We start from the raw sequence: 26121 nt of genomic DNA on the forward strand, positions 1-26121 counted from the left end.
TTGGTACATAAATACCAAAAGTTTTGTGCCAATAGACTCTAAACATGCTTGAGAAGCTAGAAATATTTTGACTTCAACAAGAAGGTTTCCATGTTGGTGACTTATTATGTACCCACAAGATACAAGATTTGATAACAACTCTAAAGCATAAATCATTGTCTCAAACAATTTGGGATAAATATTGTTATTTCATCTTCAACTTTTAATGTATCATAACATATATTTTTTGCAATATATATATATAGAGAGAGAGAGAGAAGTTACTTAACACGAGACCTAGAAAAATTATAACTTATTTCAATGTGAAATTTATTCTTATCTACAACTGGTCCAAGTTGAGACCAAAACTTTTTATAACTACATAGAGATTATTCTTATATAGAGTATTACTATAGAGAAATTCTACTGTATATATTTTTAAAAAAATATTATTGGGGTTAGAAAGAGATTTTAACGGGGTTTAAATAACACCACTCAATAATTAATCATGTCTCTATAACATGTTTGTTGATGCAAGATTTAGGCACCAACGAATTGACACGTGCGCAGCGTTGATTGGACAAGAAACACACGTGAATATGGGTTGTGAATATGAAATAAATGCAATGAGAGTTTTTAAAGTAGTTCGGATGCTAAGGTAGCAAATCTTACATCCACTGATTTGTATTAATATGGTGGGTCAGGTCGCTAAGGTGGACTGACTTACAAATGATTGAAAAGTAAATACAAAGCTTTGTTTAGTGAGAAAGAGCGTTCAAATGTTAAATGATCGAATCCCTTTAATGAAGGGGTCTTCCTCTTCTTATACCAAGCTGAATCCGTGTAATCATCATTAAATCCTTGGGTTGGTGTGAATGTCAGGATATAATCTGGCTTTACGTCCCATTACCCATTTCCCAAGCCGATTTTACGTGATTTGGAGCAGGTTAGCAGACACGTGGGAGCTCCAGGGCGCTTGGCAGGCCTGACGTGCACTTATCGTTCTGACGGGAGCAGGCCACATTTCGTCACACGACTCCACATCAGCCTTTGATTTCCCAGGCATAACAGAAGTCCCCTAGTTTGTAAGGTTTGAGGATCGAACCTTGGAAACTAAGTCATGCCGCGATTGGAGGTTCCGGTTGTTTCGACCTGAATGGAAGAAGCTCGGGACAGGACCTTTTGCGAACACGACCTCGCACAATTCTTGCTCAAACGACCTGACAATCATCACTTTAGTGACCTGGATTCGTCGGACGCTCTTTTCCGTGCCTTGGAGAGATTCAATGGACCTGCCTCCATGCTGTCAAACACTCTGCATGCGCTGCAGTGTCTGCCAGGAGCATTAAATGCGTTGTGCTGACTCGACGTCGTTTTGACAGCTTTAACTGCACGACGCATTTGAAACGACGACCCCCATCACGGCATTTAATGCGACATGGGGCGCATTAAATGCGGGGAGAGAGAGAAGGCTGTCGTTTCGGTTCCGAGAGGTAGTAACCGTCGATTCGCAGTCCATATAAAAGCTCACGTTTTTCAGATGAGGCCACCAAAATCCCTTTCGTTTCCAGTGATAAACCTTTGCAAACCGGAAGTTCCTCTTTTCCGATTGGCGCTTCTCAGGCATCTGAAACGAGTTTCGGCCTTGGTCACGCATCCCAGAAGGTAAGATTCTTCTTCTCCTTCCTCTTTTCTCTTTTTTTTTTTTTTTTTTTGTTTGTTTGGTTGGTGGGTAATGGCGTTGGGTCTCCTGGTGTTTCATCAGCCATTGTTGCCAGACTCAAGCCGTGGGTGGCGGCTCAAGTTACTGTTAGGGTTTTAGGAATTTGTCCCATGCCGTCGCACGGGACAAAATGCGAAGGCTAAAATGACCGTGTCTGTCAGTGTTGCAGACTCTGGAATGGAACCGTCAACATCCAGACCCGAGGAAGGAACCAGCTCGTCCTCGCGGGAAGTTCCCGAGGACGCATCCCTTGACGTCTTCTCGGTTCTCACCTGAGAAGAGCTGGATAGGATTAAGAAACAGTTCAATGTCTGCGTAGAGGTGTTCCTCGACTACACCCGGTCGTCACGGCATCCTGTTGATGGCCTTGCTGTGATCTCCGAAGAGATCTTCAAGGGTGGAGGGATGATTCCCTTCCATCCTTTCATCAGGTCGATCCTGGATCACTTCGGGATCGCACTGATGCAACTCACACCAAACGCGTATGTCATCGCCGTCGCGATGTACATTGCGTGCTGCGAAAGCGGCTTGGGCGAGCCAACGGCGGTGGAGCTCGGCGTCGCCTATTACCTTAAAAAGAGTAGGGACAAGGATTCATATTACTTGTCCCGGCGACCTACCATCGTCGAGGGGATACATAGCTATCCCAGCAACGCGGGGGCCTACGAGACGAAATTCTTCTTTTTCTGCTATGACGGCTACTGCCGCTTTCAGATACCAAGTAGGTTCTTCCTCGCTAGGCATATTATCTGTTCGCATGCTCTATAATAACGACCTGTATTCTTTTGCAGTTAACAGAACGACCAGCCAAGACTTACTTGACGACCCGGACAGGCTCGTATCTTTTGGAGTTCTTCCTGAGGAGAGCCAGGATGCGAGGAAGCTCGTAACAACCGCGAACTTGAGGAAGTACAGTTTTATCAATAGCAACGCGTCTTTAGAGCCCCTAGAAGATAAGTTACATTGATTTCCTTCCTGGTCACGGAGTAGTTTTGTTTACTAACGCACTTGCATGTAGAAACTATGCCTCCGAAGGAGTCCAAGCAGCCTCGTCGAGCGCCGTTCGTCTTCCCTCGGTCAAGGAGAGAGCGAGCGGCCAAAGCTGCTCGTCCTATCCGACACAACCGGTATGAACTGCCGCGCCTTCACAGCCCCAACCTGTGCAAGAAGCGACTAGGGCAGAACAGGTCGCTCAGGCACCACCGGCTCGCCCAAGGCGGAAGGCACCGACCCAAAGGTCGAAAAAGAGGAAACAGGTTCAGGTTGACGAGTCTGAGACCGAATCCGAGGAAGAGCCCTTGAGGTCGCGAAAGGACTCAAGGAGGTCGGGCAAGGAATCTGCAAGTGAGGCGATCACTGCCGACAAGGCGAAGGACACACCAGTGCTGGACTCGTTGGGGAGCCTGCCCGAGTACCTGCAGTTGATAGTCTTTTCTCTGCTCGAGTGTGGACTATCGGAGTCTTATGATGAGTTCGCTGACACGGGCGATGACCTAATGACCACGTCGTTCCAGCATCTAAGCAAGGTAAACGAGCTGTTCTTAAAATTTCATTCTAGTTCATTTCTAATCATTTCTTGCTCGCAGGCTTTGCTTGCGATGAGGATGGCTATGGAGAAGACTCGATTGGGGGCCGCAAAGGGGTCCAGTGACCTAAAGGAGGAGGTCGCGAAGCTCAAGAAAAGCCTGGAGTCTGTCGAAGCTGAAAGGACGCAAGCATTCGAAGCGGCGAATAGGTATCTGAGCCAAAAGGATGCTGCTTTACGAACTGTGGACTTCCAAAAGGCGGAGCTTGAGCGACGTGCGGAGGAAGTGAAGGAACTTCAAAGGATGACCGCCAGGCTCTCCAAAGAGGTCAGAGAGAAGGACCAGGAGATCCAGACGACCTCCATATGGGCCCAGCAAGCTGAACAGGAAAGGGAGGCCTCCAAACAGGAGAAGCAGGCTCTTGAGGCCGAACTCCAGGAGAGTCGGGAAAAGATCGCTTCACTGACTGAAGAAATGCAGAATAGTCAGAGGAGCTGGAGGAAAAGGCCGCCAACTGGGCGATCGGGTCTATTTATTCCCTCCGATTAAGAAACCCAGATATGGACATTTCCGACCTCCCGGAGGGGTGGCGAGAGACTTTGCGGATTATGGCAGAGGAAGACGATCAGGCAGCAGCCGCCACCCGACGATCCGACCAGGTAGGGGGTTCTGGTTCTGGTTCTGGTTCTGCTTCGAGAGATCCCCCCGACCAGCCGTAGTGTAATGAGTTTTGACCCCATTGAAGTTGGGTCAACTTTTGTTTGTACATAAATGAAGATACATTTTGCTTTTAATTGCAGTTCGCTTTTTCATACATAAGTTCAATTTACAATTCAGTTTTACATAGGCAATATTACATGCGAATTCTTACACGCGAACAGAACACATGCAAACTGTTTCCAACGAACAAAATTATGCTTTATATTAAAAAGGAAACTAACAGAAACTAATTGAGAGCTGAGTTCGGGTTTACTGATAGTATGGCCGGAGGTTTTCGACATTCCAAGCTCGGGGTACTTTGGAACCGTTCAATCTTTTGAGATGGTAAGTCCCCGGTCTGATCACCTTGTCGACCCGGTACGATCCTTCTCAGTTAGGTCCTAGTACCCCCGCACTCGGCTCTCTGGTCCCAAGGAGAACTTCCTTTAGCACAAGGTCCCCGACCTGGAAGTCTCTTCGCTTGACCTTTGAATCAAAAAACCTCTTTGCTCGCTGCTGGTAGGCTGCTATCCTTAACAAAGCCTTGCTGCGATGCTCTTCAACGAGATCCAAACTTGCCCTCATAAGTGTTTCATTTTCAACCTCATCGTACAGGTCCCTCCGAAGTGAACCAGTTCCCACCTCTACAGGAATCATCGCTTCACAGCCATAGGCTAGCAAAAAAAGGGTCTCTGAGGTGGAAGTTCTTGGAGTTGTCCTGTACGCCCATAAGACTTCAGGGAGGTCGTCAGCCTAATTTCCTTTGGCCGCCCCAAGCTTGGCTTTTAGAGTGTGCTTTATGGTTTTGTTGACTGATTCAACTTGGCCATTTGCTTGCGGTCTGGCGACTAAGGCAAATTTTTTATGGATGCCCAGCTCGTCGCAGAATTGTTTGAACTCCTCGTTGTCAAATTGCTTTCCATTGTCCGAGATGAGGGTGTGGGGAATTCCGTAGCAGCACACTATGTTCTTGAAAACGAAGTCCTTCAGCTTTCTGGTCGTGATCGCAGCCAGAGGTTCGGCTTCCACCCACTTTGTGAAATAATCGACCGCGACCACGGCATACTTGACCCCTCCCTTTCCAACTGGCATGGGACCGATAACGTCGATCCCCCACATGGAGAATGGCCAGGGGCTAGACATGGTTATCAGCTCGTGTGAGGGGGCTCGCAGAATGTTCGCGAACCGCTGGCACTTATCACATTTTTTGACAAAATTGTGCGTATCTTTCTGGATCCGGGGCCAATAATATCCCTGACGAACAACCTTGTTCGCGAGAGATCGAGCAGCTGTGTGATTACCGCAAATTCCTTCGTGAATTTCTCTCATGATGTAGTCTGCTTCTTCACTGGTTACACATCGGAGGAGAGGGGCACTGAATCCTCTCCTGTACAGTTGGTCCCCGATGAGTGTGTAACGAGCAGATCTTGCTCGCAGGACCCTTGCCTCGACCTTGTCGTCTGGTAAAGTCCCATCCTTGAGGTACTGAAAAATGGGAGTCATCCAGGAATCCGGTTGAGTCATGGTCACGGCCTGTTTGGTTGAGCTGATAGTTGGAGCATCCACGAAATGAACAGGGATGTTGTCTGGAGCCTCTGAGTCCAACGACGAGGCTATCTTTGTTAAGGCGTCTGTTATAGAATTGCTGTCTCTAGGGATCTGAGTGATTTCAAAATGCTTTAATGACCCCAGAGTGACCTTGGCCTCTTTCAGGTAGCGGACCATGTTCTCTTCTTTAGGTTGGTATTCCCCTAAAATTTGGTTGACGACCAGCATGGAGTCGCTGTGAATGCTGATTGCGGTTGCACCCATTTCTTTGGCAAGTCGCAACCCGACGAGCAAGGCTTTATACTCTGCCTCATTATTGATCGCCTTAAACCCGAACCGGAGAATACCATGGATTCGAGCCCCTTCGGGGCTTACAAGGAGAAGACCCGCACCGGCTTTTTTCCTATTCGATGACCTGTCGACGTAGAGGTTCCAGGTCGACAGGTTCTGCATACTTTCTTGCACGACCTCGCTGGGCTGTTGCTCGCTCGAGAGATAGGAAAATTCTGAGATGAAGTCTACAACAGCTTGCCGTTTGATGGTTGTTCTGGGCTTGTACTTCAGGTCGAATTGGCTCAGTTCCATGGCCCATTTGAGCAGCTTACCCGAGGCTTCTGGTTTCTGGAGGACCTGCCTGAGGGGGTAATTAGTCATTACGTTGATTGTATGGGCATGGAAGTAAGGTCGCAGCTTTCTGGACGCGATCAACAGAGCAAAGGCTAGTCACTCCATTTCTGGATACCGCATCTCGGCATCCGATAAACGCTTGCTTGCATAATAGACTGGCCACTGCACCTTTTTCTCTTCCCGCACTAAAGCTGCACTGACCGCGAACTGAGAGACGGATAGGTAGATGAGCAGGATTTCCTGTGGAAGAGGCTTAGAGAGGAGAGGTGGCTTCCCTAGGTGTTCTTTTATACTCTGGAAAGCATGTTAGCATTCAGGAGACCATTCAAATTTCTTGATAGCCTTCAGAACATTGAAGAATGGTAAGCAGCGGTCTGTTAGCCTTGATATGAAGCGACTAAGTGCCGCTATCCGCCCATTTAGACTCATGACCTGCTTCTTGTTGGTCGGGCTCTTCATATCGAGCAGGGCTTGAATCTTCTCGGGGTTTATTTCTATGCCCCGCTGATTAACCATATACCCCAGGAACTTTCCCGATGATACCCCGAACGAACACTTGAGAGGGTTTAGCTTCATTCTGTAGAGTCGAAGAATGTCAAACATCTCAGTGAGATGTGCAATGTGTTCTGAGGCGACCTGGGATTTGACCAGCATATCGTCCACATAGACTTCCATTGTCTTCCCAATCTGGTCAGAAAACATTCGGTTGACCAACCTCTGATAGGTCGCGCCCGCATTCTTGAGACCGAAAGGCATAACTTTGTAACAGTATAGCCCCCGGTCCGTAATGAAGTACGTATGCTCCTCATCCGGCCCATACATCGGGATTTGATTGTATCCCGAGTACGCATCCATAAAGCTCAGTAGCTCGTGCCCTGAGGTGGCATCAACGAGCTGGTCGATCCTCGGTAGGGGGAAGCTGTTTTTTAGGCAAGCCTTGTTGAGGTCGTTAAAGTCAACACAGGTCCGCCACTTGCCGTTCGGCTTCTTTACTAGGACCGGGTTGGCGACCCAGGTCGGGTAGAGTGCCTCTCGGATGGACCCATTTCGGAGGAGGTTTTCCACTTCCGATTTTAGTGCGGCGTACCCCTCTGGATCCATTGCTTTTCTTTTCTGGCGAACCGGTCTAGCTTCACTGCTAATGTTTAATGAATGGCAGATAATGTCCGGGCTAATCCCGACCATATCTGCATGCGACCAGGCAAACATGTCAATGTTTTCCTTTAAGAAGTCTATCAGCTCGGAAGCGAGCTGAGGGATGAGATAGCTCCCAATCTTTAATACTCGGCTCGACTCTTTTGGATCAACCGGAACTTCGGTCAGATCCTCAACCGGGCCACTAGGAGGAATTTCCTGAACTCGCGGATCTATGTTATCCTCCGCTGGACCAGGCTGTGGCTCGATCCAACTGATCGCCATAGCCTGGCGAGGCACACATCGCGAAATGCCCTTTTCTTTGTCTGCCATCTGCACCGCTTTTATATAGCATTCGCGAGATGCGCTTTGCGATCCGCTTACTTCCCCTATCCCTGTTGGAGTGGGGAACTTCATCTTGAGGTGATAAATGGAAGTGACTGCCTTGAAGCTTCTTAACAAAGGTCGCCCCAAGATTCCATTAAAGGCTGATGGGCAGTCCACGACCAGAAATTCGGTAACCCTAGTCACCTCGTCGTAGTCGCCGAGCATGACTGGTAGCTGGATTGTTCCTCTGGGGATCAGGTGGTCCCCTGTAAAACCGTAGAGAGGTATCGAGGCGGGCTTTAGGTCGGCCTCGTCTAAGTTCATTCTGTCAAAAGCAGTCTTGAACAGGATGTTCACAGCACTTCCGTTGTCCACAAGCATTCTGCAGACATTATGACACCCTATCAGGGGCGTGATCACCAAGGCATCCTCGTGAGAATGGTGCAAGCGAGCTGCTTCTCTTTCGCAGAAGGTGATCGGCTCCTCCTTTCGAGCCTTTTGTGGTCACTGCGAAGTATTCATTACTCTGATCGGGTCATGATATGTTTCACGAGCATACCTTTCTTGCGCTCCTCGCGTGTTCCCTGCGAGATGTGGACCTCCGAAAATTATATTAATGCTACTGTACCCACTGCGATCACGACGCTTTTTCTTTTGCTCCCCTTGGCTCTCCTTTGGGGAGTTATCAATATACTCCTTGAAGTGCCCCTTTTTAATGAGCTCTTTGATTGCCTGCTTTAGGGCTCGGCATTCATCAGTGTGATACCCGTTATCCCGATGGTAACGGCAGTATTTTTTGCTGTTCCTGGCCGTAGCTGGAGTTTTCATTGGTTCCGGCTCACCGAGCAGGCTGGCTTCCTCGGATTTGTCAAGGATCACAGATATGGACACGTTCAGCGGAGTGTATTGAGCTCTGTCCCTGTCACGATGAGGAACAGGAGCATAGGACTTTTTGTGCTCGTAGCGGGGTTTCTTCCCTTTTCGCTGATCATCAATGTCTCCTTTGCGATCAGCTCTCCTACTTTCTCCCCGACCAGACATACCGCTCGAAGCACCTTGATCGCGGCGGCGGAGTGCCGCCAACGAATTCTCTATCCGGAGATACTTTTCTGCAAGATTGTAAAATCTGGTGAGGGAAACATCGTCCTCAGCCTGCAGTTCTTTCCACAGGTCCGTTTGCGGGTGAACTCCAGCTATTATAAGTGTTCGGATGGACTCTTCTAGTGCGTGAGCCACCTTGTTCAGCTCCCTGTGGAAACGGTCGATGTAGGACTGCAGGGATTCGTCCTTTTCTTACCTTATGTTGCTGAGATAGCTCAAAGGCATCGAAAATTTCCGATTGGCTTGGAAATGCCGCAAGAACGTCGTGCTCATCTGAGGCCACGAACTGATCGATCCCGCTGGGAGCGACCTTAACCACCGCTTGGCGTGAGAAGTGAGCGTCACAGCCAAACAGCGACATTTTGCAAGGTTCGAAACCTGGTGGAGCTCCATCAGGTCGTTGAACTCGTATAAATGATCCTACGGGTCATGGTTCCCGTCAAACGGTCGCATGTCGGGCATTCTGAACCCTGGTGGGAGCGGAGCAGCTAGCACTTCGGGAGAGAATGGGGATGCAAAGGCTACATGGGCCTATTCGCTTTGCTGCTCCCTTAACCTGTCCAGAGCTCGCTGTAGCTCCTCAATTTATGGTAACGGGCCCAACTGAGGGTTGCTTTCACCCATGCGAGTCCGGCCTTCGCAATTACGGTTCAGGAAAGTCCGGAGGTCGGATTCCTCTTAGCCTCAGCCGGCATTTCTGGCCGCACTCGACACACTCTGGCTAGAGGCGTGTGAAGGCGATGGATTGCGCGGGGCGTTTTCACGACCCTCGCGGTGGTACGAACCGTCCCGCAAGGTGTAGGGGCCACCCGCATAACGATCGGGATCGTTCTACTGGCGGTGATAGGAATCATCGCGCCTGGCATTTTTGCTTGGGTTCGCCTGCGACGTGGCATGGGACAGCTTCGGATTTACTTTTTCGCCGAGTCTCAGCTTTGCCGGCACCCTACTCAAGGCGCGATTTGTGCTCGCTGGTCCTTGGGAGCCCGTAGGCTTACCTTTTGCCACTTGCTTTCCCTTACTTCTACGCGCTGCAGTGCTCGCGGCACGGGCTATTGCCCTTTGCCGTGCTTTCGCACGACCTGCAAGCGTCTTTGGCGGTTGCACCGCCCCAGCTGTCGTAGATGACATGCCTTGGTCCAAACGATCCAACCTCTGGTTGACCGTCTGGAGAGTGTTGTCGAACCTCTCCAGGTAACTTCTGATGGCGGGGTCGAGTTGCGAAGCTGCCGGGATATCCCCCGCAGCATTTTGTGGAACTGGAAGTACCCTGGAGGGGGTATCCCCTTGGGTCAAGGGGACTCCTTCAGCGCGCTGATTAGCTTGCTCAGGTTCTGATTGGCGGGCCATTTGTTGCTGTAGGACCAGTACGTCGAAGATTCTCCTGATGAAGGGTAAACGCTAAATCAGGCCCTCTTTCTAGTGCCAAACTATTGATGCAAGATTTAGGCACCAACGAATTGACACGTGCGCAGCGTTGATTGGACAAGAAACACACGTGAATATGGGTTGTGAATATGAAATAAATGCAATGAGAGTTTTTAAAGTGGTTCGGATGCTAAGGTAGCAAATCCTACATGCACTGATTTGTATTAATATGGTGGGTCAGGTCGCTAAGGCGGACTGACTTACAAATGATTGAAAAGTAAATACAAAGCTTTGTTTAGTGAGAGAGAGCATTCAAATGTTAAATGATCGAATCCCTTTAATGAAGGGGTCTTCCTCTTCTTATACCAAGCTGAATGCGTGTAATCATCATTAAATCCTTGGGTTGGTGTGAATGTCAGGATATAATCTGGCTTTACGTCCTATTACCCATTTCCCAAGTCGATTTTACGCGATTTGGAGCAGGTTAGCGGACACGTGGGAGCTCCAGGGCGCTTGGCAGGCCTGACGTGTGCTTACCGTTCTGACGGGAGCAGGTCACGTTTCGTCACGCGACTCCACGTCAGCCTTTGATTTCCCAGGCATAACAATGTTATACGTGGTAATATGATATGATGAAATGGAAAGATCAAAAGCAAAAAAAAAAATGTTGAAAATGGAGATCATTATTAGAGAGAAAACTGGGTGTATGAAATTGTTTCCATCGAGTGATGAGTAATGATCAAAAGCAACTTTGTATAATAGTATAAATTCAAATATAATACGCACTAATGAAAAGACTAAAACAAGGTTTAATAAGCGAAAAGACAAAAATATCCTCATCACGTTTCATGAAAACATTTTCAACCAGTTCTCTCCTTGTGTTCGTCATACTATTTTTACACCATCTTATTCTGTTATCCTATTATTCTGTTATCCTATTCTAAAAAATGAAAAATGCATTTGTTTTAATATTTTTCAAAATCAAATCTTATTTTATGCAACTCAAAACATTAACAATTGTTTTTCTCAATAAAAGTTTTAAAATTAACAAAAACACCCTCACTCACCCAAGCCACTATCATCCACCAACAACCACCGCCATCACCAACCGTCGTCGCTGCCATAGTTGGTCGTTAGTGCCATAACGACGCACAACCGACTAGATCTGACTGGCTATGTCATGAATCTTGCTAGAAACGGTTAGATCTACGACCAAAGATCTGGTCATCGGTCATATCTTGACTGTTGAAAAAAATTAACAAAATAAAATAAAACTTCCTCTGTCTAAATGATTAAATTCCACAGGAAAAGACCAACTGCGTCAACCATAACACTTCGACTTTTTTTAATACTTTTACTGACTTCAATAATCTAGAAGACAATCTCAACAATCTTTTAGCTTCTTACACAAAACAAATGGTTATGTTGAAATCAAATGAACCTTTAATAATACAAACTAATTTATGCAGATTTTGTATTTAGTATGAATATTAAGTACACTGCAAATTGTTAGAATAAATTTTATAGATATTCAAAGGCAAACTGTTAAAGTGTGAATCTATTTTGGAGAGCTTGAAGTTGTCATTGGCAGAAGTGGGAAGCTACAGCAAAGTGACGAAGGAAAAAGAGATGACCGATCGCTGCAGCGATCGAACCGGTCGCTGCAGCGAACGCTGAATGTGAAGAAGAACGACAGCCGCGGCGAGCGTCTTGGACCGCAAAAAGTTCCAGCTTTATTCTTTTTCCTATTTTCTAGTATTCTAGTTTTAGAATAACTCTTATTCATAAGAGATTTGGTTGAGTCAAATTAGGAAAGTAGAACTTGATTAGGAATATTAGTTCATAAGAGTTTTGCTTGTATCTAACTAGGAAAGTAGAATCTGTTTTGAAGTAGAAGTAGTATTTCCTTTGTTGTATAAAAGTAGTTAAACATTAATGAAAAATTATGAGAGTTCATTGTTTCCTTCAGTAAAAGTGTTAACGTTATTGCTTCCAATTCCAACACAAACAGCCATATATATATACTGTATTTATAATTTCCAAACGGAATGATCTGAAAATGAACCCTCATCTCATCTGTCACATTCATTCTCACAATACTCGAAAACTACACGGATAGAGAAGACAACCACGCCCAAATAAACCCCACAACATCGGAATTGGTTCACCTATATATAAATCCATTGTCCAGACGCTAACGGTGTACCCTAGAATACTGGATTAAATGTTTCTGCCTCTTCAAGTTTCCAGGTGTTGTTCCAGGGAGCCCAGAATCTGACAAGTTGCATAAAAGATCAAGTAAAAGGCTCAACATTAGTGCATGCAGACAGGAGAGTAAACAAAAACTAAACCCATACTCAAACATTAAACGGTTGCAGGTTTATACCACGTGTCAACTGTATAGGAGGTGAAACATACCAAGTTGGACAAGTGGCATTCGCCTCTGTGCATGAAAACACACGTTGAAATGTGGAAATGACAAAGTAGCTATGGAGAATACAGACACTACTTTTACGTGTCAGTACATGAAATTCCCTTAATAAGAAGAACGGTAGCGTCAGAAAGTCCTCAGTCGCAGATTTTTGCTATTTTCTGTAAAGGAAATTTGGTTCTACTTTAAACTTCTGTGTGATCAAGATTGGTGTAGTATCTATAATCTTTGATAAAGATTTTAAGAGCTGAAAGATGAAGGTTTGTTGTTAAGTTAAAAAAAAAGGGAATTTTGGTGCTTATTTCTCTGGATTTAGTATTGAAACACTTGGTTTTGATTCGGTTCTAATAATTTTATTATGTATATTTCTTGTTTCAGTTAATTTGGGTTAGTGTTTTGACAACTTAAAATGAAATACAAATTCTTAGTTGTTCAACTGTTTGTCTATCTTTATTAAATGATTTAAATATAAGCAACAACTCAAGTATTTGAAGTTTCTAATATTTGTTTATTGGGTTGATGATGTTTTGTTAATAAATATGTATGAATGTTTTGTAAATATTAAGGTTCACGAAACAAGGTCGCACTCCCATGCATCTGGTGATGAAGAGAAAGTGATGACAAGGAAGCAGAAAGCTGAAAACAGAACACATGATGCCGAGCAATCTCCAAAGAAGGCCAAGCAAGACCATGACAATGGCAAGACTAATGGAAAAGCTGGAGAATCTGATGCTATAGACGTGGAGTTTGAAGAATTCTGTAAAGCTATTGAGGCTAATCTCTCTATTGAACAAATGATTGAGATTCTTGAAGCTAATGACCAAGACTCCTCTGGCCCAGATCCCATTGTTGTCACTAAATGGTGAGTTCAATTATATAAACCATATTTTTCATTTATATAAACCATGTATGTGGGTTGAGATTCTTATCATTTTAAGAATGTTTTTTTATTTTATTGAAACAGCCAAGACATGCTGTTTTATGGACCGTTAGAGAGATGCCCAATTTGCAATAGTAAATTGGAATTTGATGGTAAAAGATATACTTGCAAAGGAATGTACAGTGAGTGGTCTACTTGCACATTCAGAACAAAGGATCCACCGAGGAGGGAGGAGCCAGTCAAAATACCAGATTCTATCCTCAAATCTGTTGATTCAGACGTATATTTCTGGACCATACATTCTTTCTCTTTACAATTAAGACTTGACTGTCCGGCTGTGTATTTATTTGAGTTCCATTTCTCTCTGCAATAGCTGATAAAGAAGTATCAAGACCCTAGTCGCCGGCCTAGAAGGTATTCAGTTGCTGCTGAGAAACCCTTCACAGGGATGACAATTTCGCTAATGGGTGGTCTTTCTCGTACACATGTATGTACCAATTTTTATTTCACCAATATTTTTTGCCGTGTCTGAGGCTATTAGAGCCAAATCAAATATGTTCCTTCTAAGGAACGGATCTGTATTTATTGAAGTACTTTAACTACTGATGCAGCAATATTGGAGGAGGACAATTGAAAAACATGGAGGAAAGGTCGCCAACTCAGCTANCCGGCCTAGAAGGTATTCAGTTGCTGCTGAGAAACCCTTCACAGGGATGACAATTTCGCTAATGGGTCGTCTTTCTCGTACACATGTATGTACCAATTTTCATTTCACCATTTTTTGCCATGTCTGAGGTTATTAGAGCCAAATCAAATATGTTCCTTCTAAGGAACGGATCTGTATTCATTGAAGTACTTTTAACTACTGATGCAGCAATATTGGAGGAGGACAATTGAAAAACATGGAGGAAAGGTCGCCAACTCAGCTATAGGTAGTTCATTACCTCTCTTGTCATAATCCAATTGCTAGGGGAAATCGACGTTGGATCTTAGCAAACATTTTTAATCAACTCTATAGGTACAACTTGCCTAGTTGCTTCACCGGCTGAAAGAGAACGCGGTGGCTCATCCAAATTGGTGGAGGCAATGTGAGTGAACACTTATGCATCATTTATTTGCAGCTTGGCCGTAAAATTCCATTTGAATGCATTAGCATAATATAAATTTCAAGCATGACTTGATGACTTCCTACTTGAAGCATATGTGTACCATATTCAAGCTGTACAGTGTACGTCCAAGCAATGGTTCAAATTGAATTATTGCAATACTAGTATATACTATATATAACATCAAGCAAATATTAAATTTGAGTACATTTTAGCGCATGGCCATTCTAAATTTGCTATTTAGGGAGCGAGGTACACTGGTCGTGAGAGAAGCTTGGTTGACTGACAGTATCGAGAAACAAGAAGCACAGCCTCTAGAAGCCTACGATATGGTCACTAATCTTGCCCCCGAAGGCAAAGGAATTCCATGGGATAAAATGGATCCGGATGAAGAGGCACTTGAATCAATTACAGCTGAAGTTTGTACTGTCTCCCTTACTCTTTATTCAAGGAGATAATTTGTGAAGACACCATTTCCATATGACATATAACTTGATAATTGTTGCAGCTCAAGTTAATTGGAAAGAGAGGAGTCTACAAGGATACTAAACTGCATGAGCAAGGCGGCAAGATCATGGAGAAAGATGGAATATTGTACAACTGTGCATTTTCCGTGTGCGACCAAGGGTGTGGACTGAATCAGTAATGCCGGAAAATCCTTTTTTGCTGCTTTAAAATGATTAGTATTGGTGGTTGTGCTAAGTTTCTAACAATGATTGATGCAGCTACTGTATCATGCAACTGATAACAGTACCAGAGAGTAACTTGAATCTGTACTACAAGAAAGGAAAAGTGGGTGATGACGCTAATGCTGAGGAGAGGCTTGAAGAGTGGACTAATGTGGATGATGCAATTAAGGAGTATGCAAGACTGTTTGAGGATACAACGGGTAATGAGTTTGAGCCGTGGGAACGAGAGAAGAAATTCCAGAAGAAGCCATTAAAATTGTATCCAATTGACATGGTAACTGCAGCTATTTGTTTTATGTGTCTGTATCTAAACCAATATTGCAACGGTTTATTTACATCTTTTTCCTTGCCACCAAAAGGATGATGGAGTTGAAGTGAGACATGGAGGGCTTGCTATGAGACAACTTGGGGTTGCAGTTACACATTGCAAACTCGAGCCGATGGTTGCGAATTTTATGAAGGTCCTCTGTAGTCAAGAGATTTACAGGTATGGTCCATCTGTCAAGAATTCATTATTAATATAATCCTCATCAGCCTCCTTCCTTGCAAGGAAATCTCTGTTAACTTTGTGTATTGGCACAGATATGCTCTAATGGAAATGGGGCTAGATGCTCCGGACCTCCCAATAGGAATGCTTTCGAATGTGCACCTGGATAGATGTAAGGAATCTTAAATCAACACTTGGTTTTTTCATTCCTATCCTTGTTTGTCTTTGATCAAATGATTGAATTATTTCAACAGGTAAAGAGATGCTCCTAGAATTCACAGAAACACTGAAATCAATGAAAGAGACAGGGCAGAAGGCTGAAGCTGTTTGGACAGATTTTAGCAATAGATGGTTTACCCTCATGCACTCAACCAGACCTTTCATCTTCAGGGATTATCAAGAACTTGCAGACTATGTAATGCAACCCTTTCCAAGCCCTGAAAGTTTTATGCCTTGCATAATTCCAAATCATCTTACTAACATTTTGTTCTGGCTTAAAACTTTCAGGCTGCAGCTCCATTTGAGACTGTTCGGGACATAACAGTGGCTTCCCATCTTATTGGAGACATGAGTGGTGCTACCCTTGATGATCCATTGTCCGACCGCTATGAAAAACTAGGCTGCTCGATCTCAGCACTGGACAAAGATTCTGATGACTACAAGATGATTCTGAACTACCTGAAGAAAACTTATGAGCCTGTCAAAGTTGCAGATATAGTCAGTCCTACTATCATTCTACCCAAGGTTGATTAGTTAATCAATTATCCAGTAATTTTAATATGGCTTATTTCTTGTTGTAATTCAGGAGTATGGAGTGTCAGTTGAGAACATATTTGCTGTCGAATCAAGTGCTGACCCGTCATTGGATGAAATGAAGAAGCTGCCGAACAAGGTCCTCCTCTGGTGTGGTAAGTATGTCAACCTCAGTTTTGTAATTTTTTACTATTTCTTTGTTCTAACAGAAGCTTATTCTCTTTTGACATTTTGTACTAGGTACTAGAAGTTCAAACCTTTTAAGGCATTTGCATAAAGGGTTCTTGCCTGCAGTTTGCTCTCTCCCAGTACCTGGCTACATGGTATGACACTTTAAATTAAATTTCTCTAAGAATTACTATCAGCATGTATAGATTGAAATCTTTTATGCTCATCAACTATGGGTTGTTGTTGAACAGTTTGGCAAGGCTATAGTTTGTTCCGATGTGGCAGCAGAAGCTGCGAGGTATGGGTTTACAGCAGTTGACAGGCCAGAAGGATTTCTAGTTTTGGCTGTTGCATCTTTAGGAAATCAAATAACAGAGCTCAAGAATCCACCTGAGGTATGTTATCGTAGCAGTCTCAAACTTGTTATATTCAGCTTACGTTTTACATTTATGGAAACCTAAGAAATGTTTACCTGAACCAGGATACAAAGTCCTTGGAAGAGAAGAAGGTTGGAGTGAAAGGTTTGGGCAGAAAGAAGACAGATGAATCAGAACACTTCAGTTGGAAAGACGATATCAAAGTCCCTTGCGGTCGGTTAATCCCCTCGGAGCATAAAGATAGCCCTCTTGAATACAATGAGTATGCTGTCTATGATCCAAAACAGGTACGACATTTATCAAACCTTAGGTTATTTTTAGCAGGCCAAATTAGGTAGGTAACTTTTGGTTGATTTGCTCTTAACAGACGAGTATAAGGTTCTTGGTGGCGGTGAAGTTTGAAGAGAAAGGAGTGGTGATGGACACTGCAGAATGAAGAAATCGAAGTGGAAGTGAAAGAAGGGCTTTTTGTTTTTCGTATGGTCGAAGTGTTGTGAAAGTAGGAGATGATGATGACTTTTGATGCATATAGGATCATCGCTAACATCTCTGTAAAAGCTGTAGACATGTATCAAATGCTCTTTATCATCAACTCACTTTAAGACTGTTAATTACAGTTATTTCTGGTTTCTTTAGCCCAACTCCAATCACTCCTTTTCCAAGTGTGATGAGATGAGATGCAAATCTTCTTTTTCCCATCATTTGGGTCAAAAAAACAAAACCGTATTTTCACTACGACGATAACTATAGAATACTGAACTCGTATATCAAGCGTATATCCGATATTACACGGTACATGAACAGTAAGAAAATTTTCAAGAACCAAATGAATCTTACTTCTAAGGAAAGCCCCAACGCCCATGTGAGAACTCATGTTGCTATTGCCTATCAATTCCTCTTTGCTTCAAGTCCTCTGCAAAAATCACACGACATTGTTCCTTTACGCAGATTTCACGTTCCACACCAGCTGTACTCCAGGTTTGTGAAACCTAAAGGCTGATTCTTTTCATGTTCAAGACTCGATCGCAACATGAAAACACTTTATTTTACAATCAAGCTGAGCAATTATCTTGGCTACCTTTGGTTTAGATGGCAACTGTTACAATGGATTCGGCTGTTGTGAAGCAAATGAGATAATACTGTCAAAAATATTTAGTTACACAGAAACAAAAGGAAAAAAAAGTAACCCAAGGACAAGGGGAGCCAAAAGGGTCATAGCCATAAATAAATTGGAAGTACCCGGTTAAAATCCCCTCTTTATCTTTACTATAACTGGGAATCCAAGGACCACCCATTGTTATGTTATCCTTGTTTCTTTCTTTCACACTTATGCATAAGATGGAAAGAACAAACAGTAAGAAAATTAACTGTAATAAACCATAGGTAATACCAAGGTGCTTTGGCTGTTTCCATAACTTACACTTGCGACAGTCCATTTCCTCTGTTCACCGTGGGCATGTCCAAGGTTTGTAGCTTGAAGGGGAGTCCCCTCCTTTAGGCTGTATTTTTTTTATTCTTTCTATACAATTTCAGAGATTACCAACAAAACAAATAAATAAAAAACAGTCCATGAAAGCATCACATACTTCTTTAACAGCTATTTCCAGAGGACTGAGCAATAACTTCTATACAATACATGAAGTTTAATGTAATGGAATTCCCAACCAATATCATATCAAATAGACTTTGTTTATTAAAGCGATGCACAATAGAACAGGTGCCTTACAGTCAAGAAATGTCAGGCAAATGTAATTCTCGGAGCCACAGGAACATAAAATATGCATATGGCATTCTTCAACAGAACATCATTAATAACATCATGCGTTATTAGTAGTAGTTAATAAAACAGAAAAACAGCCTCAAGCTTGGAACAATGGGTAGTTCAGAGCTATTTTTTTTCCATTAGAAGACAAATCTTATAAGATTCTAAACCGTAACAGAGATCATCTTTAAAACAATGTATCATCTGCTTGCTGAACCAAGTGTATCTCATGTTTGCAAGTTTCACAACCTCCCATTCGAGATGTTGTTGAAGGAAAATTTGGTTTTTCTGATACATCACACCTACTAGACTTACAGTTCAGATGAAAATGATGAAGCAGCTCCCAAAATCAAATTTCTAATCAAACAAAAGTACATCTCAGTCAAGCATCTATATACATGATTTGGAACAGAGACCAAGAATGCCACAGGCCAAAAAGAATAAAAATCACACACAAACCTTTAAACATGTGTTTATGTACCCTTCTCACCAGTCAACATAACTGAAGATATAGTACTGATATAAGACTCGAAAAATACATATCACTGCTACATGTGGATCCAATTTCTTCCCAAAGAGAAAAATGAGAGCCTGCAAATGAGAATGTATATAAGCTATGCTAATACACTTCACAACAGTTTTTCACATTACAAATAAATGAGATAAGCTTTATGCATTAAAAATTAAAATATCCAACAAGGCAATTGCCTAAATCAGAACAAATTCTTTCTGTTGTAGTTCTACATTTCAATTTTATATTTCAAGTACCCTTAACCACCTTTGATAGTACAGGGCAATAATACAAAACAGAGTTGTTCAACAATTGTGTTCCTTTGTCTGGTGAAAGACTATTAGCATGATAACAATTTGACCAGGATAAACAAATCAACAAGTTTACAAAAATAGAACATCCAACAGGCCAAAATTCAGTGGTAAATTACCACAGGAGGAATCTTAAACTTGTCTGAAATGAATGGTATTGCCCGTTGATTTTCCACTAGATCATGATAAAATGCATACTCCGCCTCATAATCATGCAACCGAAGCTCAGCCTTTTGACTTGTATGGTAATGATGCTTAGCTGAAGCAGATTTCCCGAAACCAAAAATACTAACTTTGTCACATACTCCCAAAGCAAGCATCACAGCTTGCATACCAGAAGAGTAATGGAACATAGAACCATCATGGGCAGCTCCCCATTCCTCCAGTGGCTTCTCTATCTCCTCCACAAACCGTTTCAGTGAGTAATACTTCACAATCCTGGCACACAACATATCAAATCTCGGGTCTGTGATAAGCAAAGGTGCCTTATGAGATGCATTGCACATGATATAATCCAAGAAATGCACAGGCTGACAAACATACATAACCATCGGAACATTCAGTCCATAAGGGTGGCAAAAACACCCTTCCCTCCTAGCACAAAGATGCAAAATATTACTATTTACAAACGATACATTAGTTTTCGACCCCACACTCTGCTCAAACTTCTCAATCCTGGCATTGTTCAATCTTATTACAGTCTCATGACTGTCAATCAAAGCTCCATAATTACTTTTCAACAAAATCCCACTATTCCCCACAACAGCACAAGACTGATACTTTTTATCCGAACCCACTAATCCATTCTGCCTATCAATAGGATGCTTGACTAGTCTAATCAATTCATTCATTATATCAGCCTGAAACCTTTTCTTTCTAGCCCATTCATTTAAGTTCCTTCTAAAATCTAGCCAATAACGATAAAACAACGGGGACCGGAGCGTTACCGAGAGTCCTGAAGAAGACCTGGTTCTGATATCACGATGAAACCTCCGCCACGTGTTGATGGTACGGTACCGTCCTTGGCTCGCAAAATTCCCTTCCAAGAGTTGCTCAGTCTCTTTCTTTGATTTCTCCTCAGCCAAATCAATAGCAGCATACTTGAGTAAAGTAGAGTTGAACACCGGGAGAGGTTCAGGTGGTTGTTGTTCTCGCACAAAGATCTTATTTTCAAGCTCAAAGGAGCTGAAGAAGCTGCCGCCGCCATGGTGAATGATTCGAAAGCTTAAAGTAACAGCCAAGACTGTGAGCAGTAGAATGCTCAAGAGAGGACGGAACGGCCTTTTCATTTGGGCAACAAAATCAGCGAAGTTGTTAATGGGTATTGCTAAAAAAGGCCATGAAGTTGCACAGATCTTGAAGTTATGCAGAGGAGATCCATAATGAGCTTCAACAATCTTTGGCATCCAGGTCAAGGAAGTCAAGTTGAAGCAAGAAAAAGTGAAGTGGATGAAGAAATATGGTAACAGAAAATGCTACAAGAAAGTGAAAATAGAGTTAGAAATGAGGGAGAGAATGAGATTGGGATGAAGAGAGGGGAATTTCATGGCGAGTGAGGGAAGTGAGTGAATTTATATAATGAGAAGAATAGAATTGAGGAGGGAGGAGCCCTAAGAAAGTGGGGGAAGAGAAGAAGTGAGCTGAAATTAAGAAGAAAAAAAGGTCATGTAAAATGCATGTAGAAGTAGAATTAGTTAGAAGGCGTAATGAAAGGATGGTTTGATGTGTAGGTGAGATTTGAAGTAGACCCTTTTGAGTTTTGATTTTTGGGCACACCCCACTGTTCCAAATCATGTGAAACATTTTGATATATATTATCATTGTTGACAAAGATTTTGTTACTGTTTATATTATTAAACCTTAGGGAAGAATAATTTTTTTTTTAATATAATTGAGGTATCGAAGACCCATATTAAAGTCTGTTTAATCCTCGAAATCACGAAACACTCTGCAAGTTTAATAAACCAAAATAATTATATAAATTATATGATAAATACATTTCTTATGACTTGAACACAAAACTAACTGAGTATAACTAACCTAAATGACTAAAAGGTTTACCGTTGGGTAAGAAGGGGGAGAGATTATGTAAGAAATGTTTTTGTAATGAACAATATTATAAATTTAAATACCATGCTTAATTGAAACGTTTTAATTTAAAATATTTAAGACAATAATAAGACTTGGAATGGAACCCAAACCCACTTGACTTGAGTGATGGTTTTGATTAATAGTAATAGCAACAAAGAGACATTACATGATGCTTGACCTAGAATTCAACAACCAATTATATATTAGTCAACTTTGGAATCTCTTCCTAATTATCTTTCCCATTAGCACAATTCTTGCTTTACATTTTCTTTTATATTACTTGAAGAAAAGAGTTTTCTCTTGTTTCAGCCTCAAGAAACATTTCCATTTTCCTCCTAAGATTATTAAAACTAAGTAGGTTCAAGGACTGCATTTTGATTTAATATGGTGAGCAAGGAAACATTGATGTGGGTGTAGTGTCTCAGTCCAACTCCACCAATTACTAAGAATTAAGATTAATTAATTGAAGATATATTTTACAATGAAGAAATGCGGTTAGGCACGTGAAAATATTATTTAAAATGATATCAGAGAATATTTTTTGTTTATGGGGTTTTGTTAAATTGAACCAGTGGATTACATTTAAATCAAATTATTCTTATATAATAATAATAATAATTAGGTATTAACTTGAAAAAAACAACTTTCTAAGAAAAGAGGATGAGTAGAGCAAGTTAATACTAAAAACAGTATGCCATTAACATCTTCATGACATGCCATTGCCAGCTACCAGCCTCCAATTCAATCCATTGTCTACTATTCACATTACTTCATTTTTAATGAATATTTCATTATATTATTATTTCACATATTTTCATGATTCTAACATAAAATTAATAATGAAAATTAAAAAAAAAAAAAATTGAAGTGTACAAATAGTCCCGATATTATTTAGAAGATAAAATATGTAGTACTAATTTGGACTGAGGCCCAATTTAATACCCATCCAAAATGAAAATGAAAATGAGGCCCATCTCCATTTAAAGTAGGAGAGGTTGTTGCATTAAGTGCTTTTGCCCCCATTTTAATTTTTTTTGTTTTGGGGTAATTACAAATTTATCCATAAATTAAATTAATTATTCTTCTACATAAAACACTGCACTTATGTGTGGATAAACCGTAATTCCTTATGTTTCTTACCTAAATTAAAAGAAAAATTGAAAAATAATATTAAGCCTGGTAATTTTATATGTTTTTAAGATATTTAAATTATATAAAAAAAAAAAAATCTTTAATTATGACCCAGTTATTGTCTCCATATTTGTTTGACCAGTAAATCATATAATTAAAACCCAATATGACTTCAAACTGGATGATAATTTGAGTAGAGAAAAATGTCATTCCCAATTTGCCATTGCTTAAAACATTTGTCGTTATTTCTAGCTAGGGTTGTTTCTAAAAGTGCTTAAAATGTTGATCTTCAACTTCATGCATCCATCTAATCAGATTTGTTATGTATAAAAACATACAAGCTACGTCTCTTTATAGGAAACTCAAAGAAGCTTCCTAGTAATCACACCAAATTCCACAATAATCGTCGCTTGATACCCTAACTTGTTTTTGTTGTCTCTCACTCTCAAGGATCATTTTTTAGTTTTGCAACAGTTGAAGACCAGATTTCATATACGACGAAGATTCACTAGTGAACCTTCTGATGTAGAATTATAAAGTATCATCATACACTTTTTCAGATTTTGATTTGCCTAACGTTATGGAAGAAATATCATTTTCAATTTGAATATCCAACCTCTTGGAAGTAAAAAATCAGCTGAATACCATTTTGTTTTGCTCAATCTCACAATCACAAATTTCCCTCTTTGCACTTAATCACAACCATACACGTTGCTCTGCCTCACCTACATCCCCACTTTTATTTAATATTCAACCCACTTTATCACATGCATTCCCCCAATTTCCACTATTTTTCTTTTTCCCAAATATCAATAATCACATCTTTTCTTTTTTTTTTGGTGGTGGCTCTATTTAATTTAATGGAATTATTTGAAGTTTGGTTGAAATTCCATAATATTAATATTAATCTAAGTATCTAACAACCAAACCACACCTCACCTACCAACAAATAAAATAAGATGCCGAGCAGAAAGAAAGAATATTTTTTTTGAAAAAAAAAAAAAAAAAGAAGAAAACAGAAATTAAGATTATATTTTAATTAAGCTTAAAATATGACTGAATTTACATAGACCACACAAATTGACAATACTACCCCCACCAGCAACAACTATCACGTCCGACGCCGCCGACCCCCATCACCACATGAAACCACGCCCCGCAAAGACACAACAAATATCTCAAATCTCAAATCTTTTGAAGCTTCTCAGCCTTAATAACAGGATTAGCCTTGGCGATCTGCTCCTTCCCCATCTCCTTGAAATCAAACGTGCATTGGTGCTGTTCCGGGTACCTGTGGGTCCCACAAAACAACGACCCACACCTGCACTTGAACCCCGTCAATCCCACGCGCCTCCTACACGTCAAGCACCTGTTCACCCCCGTCGCCACCTCGACATGTTTCTTTTCCTCCTCTTTCACGACCGGAGCCGAAACCGTAATCATCTTCTCGACGACTTCAACGGCCGGAGATGGAACCGATGACGATGCCGAAGAGGAGATCAGGGTTTGGTTAAGGGCTTGTTTGGCCGAGGAAGATTGTTGTTCTTTTAACGCAAGATCTCGGTAACATTTAGAACAGAGATTTTGAGTCGCCGGACTCCCGAAAAATCCGCAGTTGTTTACGCACAAACGCGGTGCTTGGCATCTGTGTTCTTCCGCCATGGTTTTTCTTTTTCTTTTTCTCGTGAACAACCTGGAAAAAATTAAAATCCATAAAACTAATAAATAATAAAGATAATAAAAACAGAAAAGAAAATCTGATGAAAGAGGAGATGAATCTGTGGTGGTGGTTACCTGGAATGGAGATTGGTGATTGATTTGAGAAAAAAAAAAAAGCGTAGAGGGAGAGATTTAAAAGAGAGAATTTGAGAGAAATTTAAAAATTGTTTGCTTGGAGAGAGAGAAAACAGAAGGGAAAAGAAAGGAAAGGAATATAAGGGAAAGGAGAAGAGTGACGGGTTGGGTTCCTCCTCCACATAAAAGGAAAGGGAAAGGGAAAGGGAAAGACAAACTCTAAAGTCTTAAGAGAGAGAGGAATCCTGGTCCTGGGTGAAGATTCCAGACACCTTCTTTTCTCTTTTAGAAACCAAACAAACAAAACAAAAGAAACTCTCTTTTTAAATTACGCGGCGTTGAAACATAATTATACTAATAAATAAAACGGTTTCAATTGGATGGTTTTAGCTTGTTACGAAGCTTCAGCCGTTTAAGTTACTCTAGAGGTAGACGCCAACTTGGACCATTTCTCTTCATCCAGCCAACCACCTCTATTCCTTCCCCCTTTTTGGAATGTTAAATTATTCAAATTAAATAATATAAGAAGATGTATGTAGTAGGTTCTATTTTAATAGTAAACCATACGGCTACGTGGATGTTAGTGTTATGTTCTCCAAATGGGACCCTTATATTTAAGTAACCACTCACTACAGTTTAATTTTTAAAGTAAAATTAAACAATTTTATTATTATGTCACCAAACACTAAACAATAATTCTAATTTACAAAATGTCACAAATCAACATCTCAATAATAAACTCGTAGTGATGAATTTGACAAATTAGATGGAAGATGTTTACGTGAGCCAGGCAAATAATTTACTTGAATTTTGTTGTTAAAATAATTAGTGAAAACATGTATCATTGGGAGAAAGTAATTAAAAAGCATAAACTTTTTTTTAAAGAAAATGATAGTTCTATTCTATTTATTTGCCGAAAATGAAACAAATTCTCTTGTTATTGGTGGTCTTGATGAGTTTTTGAAATTATGAGGATAGCAAGTGCCAATAAAAACCAAAAGCGTTGCAGGGGTATTGAGTGAAATTTGTCCATTTAAAAAAAAAAAACATAATTATACTAGTTAATTATCTTAACTCTTATCTTATTTTCATGAGTAAAATTTTCAATTACAATGTTGAGTATAATATATTAATATATAAGTTGTGAAAATACAAACGTGTAACGAGGAACAAGGTACTGAAAAACAAAAAGAGATCCGTTTTTTATATTGTTGAACCTATGACAGGACTCGTACATCCATTATAGAAAAAAAAAAAATTGATAACTGCTTGGTAACAGTTACTTTGGTAATTACAAGGTAACTTCAATATGAAAGGAAAGAAGGAACCATTTTTTAAGACGCTACTATTTTTGGCGAAAAATTGAAAAGGAAATCCTTCTCTTCTTTCTTTAAAAAAAAAAAAAAAAAAAAAAAAAAAAAAAATCTATGTGGTTTAAAGAACAACTTGGGTATTTATGCAGTGAATTATGTATATTGCAATTGGTTATTTTATATAATGTGATTGCAATTGAGACCTTTGCATGTTTATGATCTTGGGAATTGCTTCAATTAAATCTTTGTGATTTCATAGCTAATTTCTAACATGTATGAGGATAT

At 41.2% G+C, this 26121-nt stretch overlaps 3 protein-coding genes across 4 annotated transcripts; 1 reads left to right on the plus strand and 2 right to left on the minus strand.

The window, feature by feature from the left end:
* Positions 1 to 1519: 1519 nt before the first annotated feature.
* On the plus strand, positions 1520 to 17480 carry LOC116108951 (protein ADP-ribosyltransferase PARP3). Its single transcript, XM_031395185.1, has 20 exons — positions 1520 to 1644; positions 2417 to 2588; positions 3289 to 3555; positions 13030 to 13325; positions 13428 to 13623; positions 13717 to 13855; positions 14207 to 14275; positions 14362 to 14431; positions 14694 to 14868; positions 14958 to 15091; positions 15175 to 15412; positions 15498 to 15625; positions 15721 to 15797; positions 15880 to 16040; positions 16133 to 16342; positions 16431 to 16533; positions 16619 to 16701; positions 16798 to 16941; positions 17028 to 17210; positions 17291 to 17480. The coding sequence occupies exons 1-20, from the start codon at positions 1520 to 1522 to the stop codon at positions 17357 to 17359; spliced, it is 3039 nt and encodes a 1012-aa protein (XP_031251045.1). The 3' UTR covers positions 17360 to 17480.
* A 743-nt stretch (positions 17481 to 18223) lies between these two features.
* On the minus strand, positions 18224 to 21222 carry LOC116108884 (beta-1,6-galactosyltransferase GALT29A). 2 transcript variants are annotated; one of them, XM_031395121.1, is made up of 2 exons: positions 19627 to 21222; positions 18224 to 19276 (listed from the first exon to the last, which is right to left on the minus strand). In XM_031395121.1, the coding sequence occupies exons 1-2, from the start codon at positions 20911 to 20913 to the stop codon at positions 19172 to 19174; spliced, it is 1392 nt and encodes a 463-aa protein (XP_031250981.1). In that variant the 5' UTR covers positions 20914 to 21222; the 3' UTR covers positions 18224 to 19171. The 2 variants fall into 2 exon arrangements, with proteins under 2 accessions (XP_031250981.1, XP_031250982.1); XM_031395122.1 differs by lacking the exon at positions 18224 to 19276 and having other exon boundaries at positions 19486 to 21220.
* A 2502-nt stretch (positions 21223 to 23724) lies between these two features.
* Positions 23725 to 24732, minus strand: LOC116109000 (zinc finger A20 and AN1 domain-containing stress-associated protein 3-like). The gene is made up of 2 exons (XM_031395248.1): positions 24524 to 24732; positions 23725 to 24422 (listed from the first exon to the last, which is right to left on the minus strand). Exon 2 carries the CDS (start codon positions 24389 to 24391, stop codon positions 23915 to 23917), a length of 477 nt encoding a protein of 158 aa, XP_031251108.1. The 5' UTR covers positions 24392 to 24422; positions 24524 to 24732; the 3' UTR covers positions 23725 to 23914.
* Between the last annotated feature and the right edge of the window lie 1389 nt (positions 24733 to 26121).

The sequence above is a fragment of the Pistacia vera genome, unplaced genomic scaffold (assembly GCF_008641045.1).
Source record: "Pistacia vera cultivar Batoury unplaced genomic scaffold, PisVer_v2 Contig570, whole genome shotgun sequence".
Taxonomy (NCBI): domain Eukaryota; kingdom Viridiplantae; phylum Streptophyta; class Magnoliopsida; order Sapindales; family Anacardiaceae; genus Pistacia; species Pistacia vera.